General features: G+C 37.4%; 1 protein-coding gene across 9 annotated transcripts in view; it reads left to right on the forward strand.

Annotated features, from left to right (window-relative positions):
• The first annotated feature begins 4,238 nt into the window (after positions 1 to 4,238).
• Positions 4,239 to 11,484, forward strand: part of LOC111817293 (fibrous sheath-interacting protein 2-like) — a 21,748-nt gene continuing 14,502 nt past the window's right edge. For 3 of the 9 annotated variants that reach the window (XR_002821530.1, XR_002821534.1, XR_002821532.1), the window contains exons 1-2: positions 4,239 to 4,466; positions 5,337 to 5,498. Coding sequence is in view for 1 of the 9 variants with exons in the window: in XM_023717666.1 (XP_023573434.1) it covers positions 5,038 to 5,094; positions 5,337 to 5,498 (219 nt within the window). In the remaining 8 variants the exon portion in view is untranslated. Of the gene's footprint in view, positions 4,467 to 5,024; positions 5,095 to 5,336; positions 5,499 to 8,577; positions 8,677 to 9,624; positions 9,683 to 11,484 lie in introns of all 9 variants that reach the window. The other 6 variants (XR_002821531.1, XR_002821537.1, XR_002821536.1 and 3 more) reach the window with 3 other exon arrangements.

Raw genomic sequence — 11,484 nt, forward strand, 5'->3', positions numbered from 1 at the left:
GCTAAAATGTACTGTTATTAATTCTTGACCATTTTTAGAGTCATGTATGAACCTTACTTCTACTTGTGCCTCTTTTCACTTTTAAAATCTATTCCCTTATATTTCCCTTACAGTAGTCCCTCGCTATTTCATGGTTCAACTTTCACACAGACTCATTATTTCACACATTTTCAAAAAACACTAATCTAAATTATTTACCGCAGATTTTTCACTATAACGCAGGATTTTGCAGTAGAGTATGGTGCTGTACAATCACCTCATTTTCATCATCTTCATCGTTATCAGTACAAGACAGCTGTTTGTCACCTTCACCATGAAGTTTTAGTAGTATCTTCCTTGGGGAGTGCTCATGTAAAATTTTGCAGTATTGTACATTATACATGTGTTGTTACAATTACATAAATTTATGAATTTAGAAAATGGTTAAGAACACCAGAATTTTCTTAAGGAGTCTCCATATTGATTTCCATAGTGGTTGTATCAGTCTACATTCCCACCAGCAATGGAAAAGGGTTCTTTTTTCTCCACAGCATCTTCAGCATTGGTTATTAGTTGATTTCTTGATGATAGCCATTCTTCTGGGGTGAGATGGTATTTTAATATTATTTTAATTTGCATTTCTCAAATGGCCAGTAAGGTGGAACATTTTTCCATGTATTTGTTTGCCACTTTTATTTCTTTCTCTGAGAAGTGTGCATTCATCTCAGATGCCCATTTTTGGATTAGGTCTTCAAATTTTGGGAGCTGAATTTTTTAGCTCTTTATACAGTATAGATATAAGTTCTTTGTTTCCCTAGTGTAAGAACCTGAAAGCCTAAAAAAACCTGAAAGGTATAATAGATATAGTAAAATGGAAAGAAACTGAACCTAAGGATTAAACAACAAAGATGAGAGAAATGGGAAAAGATATGAAAAAAACGAAAGGGGGGGAAATATGCAAGTATATATTCAGGATGGCTGAGACAATTGTACTAATAATTTCCATCAGTGTTTTTGAAAATAGCAGTTATATTTAGATATTTCTGAGCAACTATATCGAGGACAGCAATGTGTAATACAAAACACATATTTGAATACCTCTTGTTTTGGTCTTCTAACTGTGTACTGTTTCTAACGTCTTATCAATTATTATACTCTCTTTAAAATAATTTTTTTAAAAAGGTAAGGAAAAAATTAAGATTTATTGAAAACAAGCATAATATTCAATTATTTGTCCAACTTTGTGTAACTATATCTGTTAATCTGAGCAACAGATTTGACAAAAAAATAATATGACAACCATTGTTTTATTTGTGTGTGTGTGTGTGGCCAGCTCAGCCCACTAGGGGGCGGGGCTGGCTGGCATGTGGTGCTGGGGGATTGAACTGCAGTCCCTGTGTTTTGCTAAGCTTGTTCTAAGTAGGTGCTCTAGACCACTGAGCCATCTCACCAGCCCCAACAACCATTGTTAATTAGCTATTCCTGTTTTGAAAATCTGTAACATATGTATTGTTGTATGTTACTCTCTTTTTTTTCTATTTATTTTTGCTCCTCTTTTTACTGTTCTAACTAAAATAAAATTAAATTTAAGAAAACAACATTAGAAGTGCTTTTAAAGTTGTGGGAAAGGTTTATAAAAGTGCAGGAAGGGCTGAGGAATAGCTTTGTGGTCAAAGTGCCTGCCTGACAAGCTCAAGGACCTGGATGTGATCCCTGGTAAGCATACCATGCAGCCCTGCTACTAGCTGGCCACCAAAACTGGGCATGGTGGCACACACTAGTAATACTAGTGCTAGGGAGGCTGAGACAGAAGGATCACTACAAGTCCAAGCTGCATAGTGAGACCCTGTACCAAATAAATAAATAAATAAATAAATATGTATTTTTTTAAAAAGAGTGTGGGAAGGGTTTATAAAGCCTTAAAATATGTATAAGTACTAAGTAAATATAACACCACTACTTCACTGATTTCTACTTATCACACGGGTGTCTGAAATGTAACCTCCACAATAGATGAAGAACCACTTACACATCAAATGAAGATTTTCCTGTAATTTTTGCTACAGTTATAAAACATTTGAAGAATAAAATAGTCTATCTCATTCGCCCCTATTTTAAACCCATTCTGATGTTCACTATTTCTTTTTGAAGTTCTAAGCCTTCTGTTTTCATTTCTTTCCTGCTTTGAGAACTTCATTTAGTCTTTCTTTATGGACAGATTTGCTAGAGATTGTCTCTATTTCTTCTTTATTCCTTAAGAATATTTTCACTATGGGGCTGGTGAGATGGCTCAGTGGTCTAAAGCACCTAGTTAGAACAAGCTTAGCAAATCACAGGTACCGCAGTTCAATCCCCCAGCACCACATGCCAGCCAGCCCCGCCCCCTAGTGGGCTGAGCTGGCCACACACACACACACACACACACACACACACACAAATAAAATTAAATTTAAAAAAAGAATATTTTCACTAGGTGTAGAATTCACAGTTGACAATTTCTTTCAAGACTTGAAAAACACCACGGCTTTTCCTTTTGGCCTGCGTAGTTTCCAATGAGAAATACTTTTCATTCGAATTCATTTATGGCTATAAAAATAATGTTTCATTTACCTCTGGTTGCTTTCAAGTTTGTTTCTTGTCATTAGTTTTCAAAAATTCATGATGTCTTGAATTTATATGACTTAGAAAGTCCTCGTGTGAAGACAAGCCAGGTGTGTTCTCAGTCTTGCGTGCATTTTCAACCTTGCGAGCTCCCTCATAGCAGACTATGTTCTATTCACTATTGCATCGACAGCACACAGCACAGTGTCTTGCATGAAACAGGAACTCATTGGTCAACTGAATAAGAAGGGGGAGGGAAAGGGGAGAGAAAGAGGGAAAAGGGGAGGAAAGGAGAGGGAAGAGAGAAAGGAGAGAGCAGACGGAGACAGGAGAGAGGAGAGAGGTGAGAAGAGAGAGGAGAGAAGACAGAAGAAAAAGAGAAAAAAAGGAAGAGAAAGAGGAGGGTGCACAACACAAAGAGGCTGAACCAAGAATCAGCAGTACAAGGGAGGAAGGCACGAGTACTTAAAAATGCTAGAAATTATGAGGTATCCTAAATTACATTACGGGTCATAATACATAAGGTAAGATAATACATAAGACATGAAGTAAGATAATTTTAACTCATTTTTCAGGCTATATCAAGAAGGAAAAGAAAGAAAAATACTATCCCATCTTCCTTTCCTGTAGGCTAAAAGAGTTCCTTCCCATGAGGCCACACTGCATTTGGCTTGTGGACCCAATATGTAGCGTCAAAACTGTCTCTTTAAGGGCCAGCCAGCTAGATCAGCAGAGGGGAGGGGGCGGGGCTGAGACCTGAGACCAGCGATTGACACTGGGCGTGGTGTGCCTGGAATCCCAGCCCTTGGGAGGCTGAACACAGGAGGATCACCACGAGTCTGACTTATGTAGTGAGACCCTGCAGACCTTGTATTAAACCCAAACAAACAAACAAAAAACCAAACAAACAAACAAAAAAAAGCAACAACCCTGTCTCTTGATGCATTGACTTTTTTTTTTTTTTTTTTTTTTTTTTCAGAACCTGGAATTGAACTCAGGCTCTTACACTTGCCAGGCAAGTGCGCTTATTTTACTGAGCTATCTCTCCGGCCCCACAGTAGCTTTCTTAATGACTTTGCACACATGGCATCGTCCTGTCCCTTAGTTATAACCTATGTAGGTTCACTGTAGTCAATTCATGCTTCCTAATCCCAAAATTTTATTGTAAGATACCCCAACGCCACTGGTGACTGAGAAAATTTGTTCCATGACCAATCCTTTCACCTCTGGCTAGATCTACTGCAAATCAATATACACTTTCTTTCAGAGACTTCTTAGTTCAATTATTTGCTTTAACACAAAGTGTCCTAAAGTAGGGTTGGGGGACCTTATGTTCAGGAAAGAGAGATCACAGTGTTTACAAAGACATAGATGTGTAAAGCTAGGACTCTGGCCCTAATAAAAACTACACAACTACTCATGCACCTGGACCTTTGCTAAACTCAAACGTGAGACTAGAAAAGATTGGAGGAATGACAAGCCACCCAATGCCAAAGCCTGAGAAGTTTTAGTTTAATTAAGATGAGGGGCTGTTGGCTTCAAAGATGCATGAAATCCCGGGCGTTATCTTCTCGCGCTGAAGCCTGGGTCTCGAGCCGCGCGCATGCGCACCCGGAGAGGCGCCGAGGTCCCCCGCGGCCGCTCTCCACCGCGGCCACGGAAGATGACGCCACGCAGCGGCTCCCACTGAGGCGACGCCTGCGGAGCACGTCATCTCAGCTACGCGGAAGACCGCGCTGTGGAGTCGCGGCCGGGAAGGCCTTGCCCTGCCGCCGGACTTTGGGCGGCACAGACTTGCTTAGAGCGCCTCAGGGAAGGCTGGTCTGGCTACATCAGGCCCCCCGCTGACCAACGGGTGGTTCTGGATCTGCGCGTCCGCGCCTGAGGTAAGGCGGGCGGCGCGCCCGGGCAGGGCTGATGGCGGCGCGCCCGGGGCAGGGCTGGTGGCGGCGCGCCCGAGGCAGGGCTGGTGGCGGCGCGCCCGGGGCAGGGCTGGTGGCGGCCGACGTCCGAAATACTAGTAGTGAGACTCTGAACACCATGATCTAGTAGTGAGACTCTGAACACCATGTGGACCTTTCCCTAAAATACAAAATAATGATAATTGTATTGCTGATTGATGCTGGTCTGTGGAAAGTAGTCAATACTTTTTTTTTATCTCTCGTTAATTTCTTACAACTTTTTTCCAATTTTGCATGCACCTATCTGGTAATGTAAACAACTAATTTGGAGACAGCACTGTGCATCACAACAAATATTGTTGAATTTTTATTTTGTTTAGTGAAATTCTGTATCATTTCTAATTTTTTGTTATTTAGCATTCACTTCTAAAAATAAATACATATTAAAATAAGTGAATAAATCAATAAAGCTTCGAATCCACACGTTGCCATCTTTCCTATCTATTCACACATCCTGTGCTGATTTCTGCTGTCTGGTTCCAGAAACCTGGGGTGCATGCTCTTCTCCTCCCCAGCTGTTGGCCACAACCTGTGCTCAGCAATTGGATTCAGGGTGAGGCTACCTCCGAATATTCCCAAACTGGAATCCCATAGGCTGTCTCCAGGAGAAAGAGTGGGAGGGAAGAGAAAGGCAGTACGTTGACCCAAATTGTCCCATTGTCTGTATTTTCCCCCTTGGGATTCTGCTAGCCTGGCTTAGTATTCAAGGAACATCTTAAGCATTTCAACAAATTGATGTTCAAGTGTGTTTCTTCATTCAGTTTTCACTTTTCATGCTTTTGTGCTTGTTGGCAGCTTTATCAACCTTCTTTGCAGCTTAACTTTACTGATCCTTACTGTCAGCTTATGGAAACAAATTGCAAGTGCCTTCTTGATCCACACTTAAAATCACACTCTCAGCGGAATGATATGCCGAGAACACTGAGGAGCGTTGGGTTCATGACCAGCAATAATAAAGTGAGTAGAAGCTAAGTGCTTGCCTGGCAAGCAAAGGGTCCTGAGTTCAATCTCTGGTACTGCAAATAAATAAATAAATTAAATTAAATAACAATGGTAGAAGCTAATTACCAAGACCTTTGTGTATGTAAAGACCCCACAAACATACACATGTATTTATTTACCAAAGTGTGTTTATTTTGCCCCTAAAATATACTGCAGTGCCTCTTTCCTGGCTATGAACGTAATTTCCTGTGTCATTTAGGAAAAGTATAGACAAAATGGAATTTAGCAGGATTCAGCATGGTGGCATAAATTATTTGCAGGGTATGATAGCATCACTCTTATTTTAGTGTTTTGTTTTAATAACAGTTTGTGAGGTAATAGTAAATTTTTTACTATGGTATAAGCTTTATTAATAAAATAGTATTATTTAGACATTTTATGGTGATAGAGCAATTATACAGAGAAAGTACCTTCAAAAGTGTTATTGAAATTTATTATTAGATTTGATCCCAAAATTTTTACTAAAATGTTTTTTAATAATTTGTCTCTCTAGAAAATGTTATGATTGTTACAAGTTCATATATATTTGGTTTTTGTAGGTAATATGTTCCTTGAATTTAATAAATTAATAATGAATTTAATAAATATAGGCAATATCTGATGTGCTGAAAAATAGATTTTGCAGAGAATATGTAAAATAACATGGAAGTATTGCAATTTGTTATTTTAATTTTATTTTCTTTTATTTGTTTTTATTTTAAAAAATAATAGAAATTAGAAACAATACACAATTTCTTATGTGTGTGTGTGTAGAGAGAGAGAGAGAGAGCGCAATGGTTGTTATATTATACATTGTTGTCTTCAGTATAGCTGCTTAGATTACCAGAGCATGTAAAATTGGTCAAAATATAAACTGCAGGTATTACTGCTCCCTTCAAAAAAACCAATAGAAATTAGAAGTATAATCATCTTAGCTGTCCTGTATATATACATACATGATTTTTCCCCCTTCCTATCATTTTCTCTCTTTATTTGCTTTATCCCAATTGTTTATTCCTTTTGACCAGTTTCTTTCCCTTTTACTATTTCTATTGTTTCTTTCAGACTTTTTTGTTAGCTCAGGTTCTTACACTAGGGAGACAATATGATGTTTATATATGTGGGTCTGATTTATTTCACTTACGAGTATAGCCTCTAATTCCAGCCATATACCTATGAAAACCATAATTTTATCTTTCTTTATAGCTGAGTAATAATACTCCATTGCATAAAAATACTACATCCTTTTTATCTATTCCTCAGGTGATGGACATTTTGGTTGTTTCCAAGGTTTAGTCATTACAAATCATGCTGCTATAAACACGAGCGCACATGTATCATTGTGGTATTTTGTTTTCAGTTCTTTTGGGAAAATCCTCAGAAGAGGAATAGCTGGATTAGATGGGACTTCTAATCTTTTGAGAACTCTCAACACCAATGTTCATCATGGTTGTACCAGTCTACACTCAAACCAGCAGGTATCCTTTTTCCCCACATCCTCTCCAGCATTTGTTATCAGTTTATTTCTTTATGACAGCCATTCCTTCTGGAGTAAGATGCAATATAAGTGCTGTTTTAATATGCATTTCTTGAATGTGCTGTTCAACATGTTTTCATATATTTATTTTCCATTTTTATTTCTTCCTTTTTGAAATGTGTATCCATCTCAGATGCCCATCTTTGAATTGGACCTTTTAATTTTTTAATTTAATTAAATTTTTAAAATATTTATATATTCTAGATACAAATCCTTCTTCTGAGGGACTATTGCCTAATATTTTCCCCAATTTATGGGTCTTCTTTTCACTCTGTTGGTGATTTCTTTTGATGTGCAAGAACTTTTCATTGAGATCCTAGTTCTTGAGTTTTTGAAGTACTCCCCATAAAGTTTGGCTTTTGTTCATAAATTCTGTGCCTACCACTATGTCTTCAAGAAATCTACCAATTTCTCTTCCACTAGATTTAGTGTTTGTGCTTTTTTAAAAATTCATTAATTAATTTATTTATTTAGTGTGTGTGTGTGTGGCCATCTCAGCCCACCAGGGGGCGAGGCTGGCTGGCATGTGCTGGGGAATTGAACCGCGGTTCCTGTGCTTTGCTTAGCTTAGCTTGTTCTAAGTAGGTGTTTTAGACCACTGAGCCATCTCACCAGCCCATAGTGTTTGTGTTTTAATGTTTAGATCTTGAATCCATTTTCATTTTAGTTTAATGCATGTTGATAGACATGGTTCTATTTATTGTTTTCAGCATGTAGAAATCCGTTGTTTCCAGCACCATTTGTTAAAGAGGCTATTTTTCTTCCAGTGAACATGATTGGCCCCTTTGTCAAAAATAAGATGGCTGAGTGTGTTTGTAGTTGTATCTGCATCTTCTGATCTGTTCCGCTTATCCTTGGGTCTGTTTTTTGGCCAGTACCATGCTGATTTTATCACAGAAGCTTTGTAGTATAATTTCAAGTCAGAATTCATGATGCATTCTTCTTTGCCTTTGTTGACCAGGATTGCCTGTTTACAAAGTTTTCTCTGCATCTGCGAAGGATGCTAATGGTATTTTGATTCGGGTTACATTAAATCTTAATAACAGTTTTAGGACTATGGCTATTTTCACAATGTTGGCTCTTCCTATCCATGAGCAAGGAATGTCTTTCCATTTTCTTAAATCTTCTTTGATCTCTTTTTAGAAAATTGTGATTTTTGTTTTATAGATCATTTGCTTCCTTTGTTAGACTAATATGCTATGAAAGTCACATATCCTTCATCGATCAAATATATTTATATGTTTTTTAAATGCAACGATCAGTATTCAAGCATGGTTTTTGTATTACACGTTGTTGTCCTCAATGTGGTTGCTTAGTTCCCAGATATCAGCATACAGAGTTAGTCCTAACTGCTATTTTCAAAAAAACTGATGGAAATTCTTATGAGTATTTTTGCATCTGTGTTTATTAGGGAGATTGGCCTGTCCTTCTCTTCTTTGGTTAGGTCTTTCTCTAGTTTTGGTATCAGAGTCATACTTGCCTCCAGAAATGAATTAAGGAGCATTTCACCCTTTTCAGTCTCACTGAAGAGTTTCAGGAGTATTGGCATTAAATCTTCTCTAAATTTCTTGGAGAATTCCTCTATGAATCCATGAAGACCTGGGCTTTGCTATGCTAGTAAGTTTTTTTTGCTGTTGTTACATTTTTGTTTTCTTTAACTGATAATGGGTTATTCAGAATTTTTACATCCCTGATTTGTAGCAGTAAATGACAGTGAGCAAAGATAAACCCTTCAAAAGAGACCAAATTTAGAGGAACAAGGAAGCTTTATTGGAGGCTTACAACTGACGGATGCCATAGCTCTGGGTCAGGACTCCCAAGGTTATCAGCCCCCATGTCACTTTGCTTGCAGTTCATATGATTTTCAGGTCTCTGTGGTAACCACATGTCATTTTCAAGGATTTTACACGAATGTCAAACAGTTGCCCCGAAGGGTATATTTCCAAGACATTGCTGACCATCTCTCTGTCCTGGGATATTTTAATGTACTATTTACACTGTTTCCCAAGTTGCTCTAATTGTGCCTATTTTATGGCACTGGTGTTTTTCTAAGTGGGTTTATGACTAGCTACATAGGAGGAGGTGAGGGAGTGAGTTTATCTGTGGTTGAAATGAACTTAAGTGAGCCCTCCCTTAAAATGGAGTCTCTTTTACCCCGTCAAAGTCAGTTTTGGTAATTCATACATATCTAGGATTCTGTCCATTGTTTCTGGGTTTTCCATCCTATGAGAGTAACGATTTTCAATGTAGGTATTGATTAACTTCTGAATTTCCAGAGGCTCTGTAGTAATTTCAACCTTTTAATTTCATAATACATGAATATGAGTTTTTCATTCCTTTTTTAGATGAGGTTGGCTAGGGGTTTATCAGTTTCATTTTATTTCAAGGAACAAACTCTTTGATTCATTAATTCTTTGTATTATTTTGTCTCAATTGCATTAATTCATGCTCTTTGTAATTTTCTTGCTCCCTTGGGCTTTGTGCTTGACTTGCTTTACTTTTCTGGAAGCATGAGGTTTAGAATTAAGTTAATTATTTGTTCTCATTCTGTTTTTCTAATGTGAGAGTTCACCACTGTCAATTTCCTGCTGAGGACTGCTTTCATTGCATCTTATAAATACCAGTAAGTTGTGTTTGAAATTTTATTGGATTGTAGATAATGTTCAATTTCTGCTTTAATTTCATCTGTGATCCATTGTTTGTTCAGGAAGTTCTTATTTAATTTTCATGTGTTTATAGAGTTTTTGCAGCTGCTTTTGCAGTTAATTTGCAGTTTCGTTGCACTATGGTCAGATAACATGCATTGGATAATTTCAATTCCCTTGCATTTAAATATCTTTTTTAAAAAAATGTATTTAGGGGGATTGATCCCCAGGCCTGCTGTGCGGGCCCCACCCACCTGACTCATCTTTGACTTTTTCCTATTTGTACATAGTCCCTTTCCCAGAGTTTTCCCATTTTAATCTACTCCTTACATTCTCATAACTTGCCTTTCCTAGTTGTATTGCTCCTACCCTAATTACTGCAATAATTTGTCTTCAGGCCTCTCTTCTTTTCACCTGTACTACATGTCTTTGTGAGTGTAATCTTCCTGAAAAACAGCTATGGAATCCCATTCCTATACTTGAAAATCCTCAGACATTTCTCCTTGCATGTTGAATAAATTGCAAACCAGTTCATTCTGCTGAAGTGGATGGTGGGTGTGGGGAAATTACCCTGGCCACGGAAATTTGAGCCAAAGGTTAGGGAGTTTAGGCTTATCCTTGAGGCACTGGTGAACCAGTGGCCTTTTTAGGCAGAGAAATTCAAAATGGCATCATCATTGTATCCAGAGATCTACTGCCTTTCTTACAAAGACAAATGCATCCATGAATCTGCCAAGTCTAGATCATATGGCAGCCCAGCAAAGAAAACTATATCCCTTCACATTTAACAACATGAATTTGAGATATAAATATAAAATTCTCCTTATTTTCCTGAGGAATCAAAAGTGTCTTCCCTCATTTTGAAGTTGCTTCTCGCAAAACAAGTGCACTAGACAATCTCAAGTGAATATTCCAGAGCAAGGAACAGAGAACACTTCTTTTTTACCAGATGTAGACAGAAACAGAAAAATATGAAATTATGATTAAGATTGGTAAAAAAAAATTTCCACACATTAAGTAACTATAAAGCATTGTTCTCCAAATTGAACCATTTTAGTATGACTTTTTTTTTTTTTTTGGTAATAGGGATCAATCTCAGAATCTTGCATTAGCCAGGCAGGTGCTTATGCTATTGAGCTCTCTCCAGCCTCTTCTATAAGATTTTTTTAAGAATTAAAATGTGAATAAATAAATAAAATGTGGACTCCATAACAGTCCTGGATTACTTGTCCACTGACGCCCATAGTTATCAGTTATGTTAGTGTTGCCACAGTGAAATTGTGATGAGTTAAAAGTAGTAACTTGTGAACTGGAAAACAAAAGAATTGTTAGATCAAAAATTTGAATACTTAGTGAAATAAACCAGACCCACATCTGTAAATATTGTATTGTCTCCCTAATATAAAGATTTACAATTCCGTATATGGTTAGGTTTCTAAATTTCTTTGTAAAAATATGTAAATGCTTATTTCTACTTTTATATAATTATTTTTCCTTCATATTCTGTAAGGACTTAAAGTTCAACATATCAATATCTGATGGAAAATACTTGTTCCATGATATACCATAATGTTTGATATTTAGACAGATAGGGTAAACCGAACTGCATTTATTGCAGGTTAATAATTAGCTTCTCTTCTGGAGGGTTAACAACCTAAGTTAGCAGTTCAAAATTGGAGAAAAGGAAGGACTGCAAGGTCAGCTAACATTTTGGCCCTAGCTTTCAAGGTCAGTGAAGACTCGGGACATAGGAGAACCTGTACTGTAACAACATGTAACT

The sequence above is a fragment of the Octodon degus genome, unplaced genomic scaffold, assembly GCF_000260255.1.
Source record: "Octodon degus isolate 3935 unplaced genomic scaffold, OctDeg1.0 scaffold00054, whole genome shotgun sequence".
Taxonomy (NCBI): Eukaryota; Metazoa; Chordata; class Mammalia; order Rodentia; family Octodontidae; genus Octodon; species Octodon degus.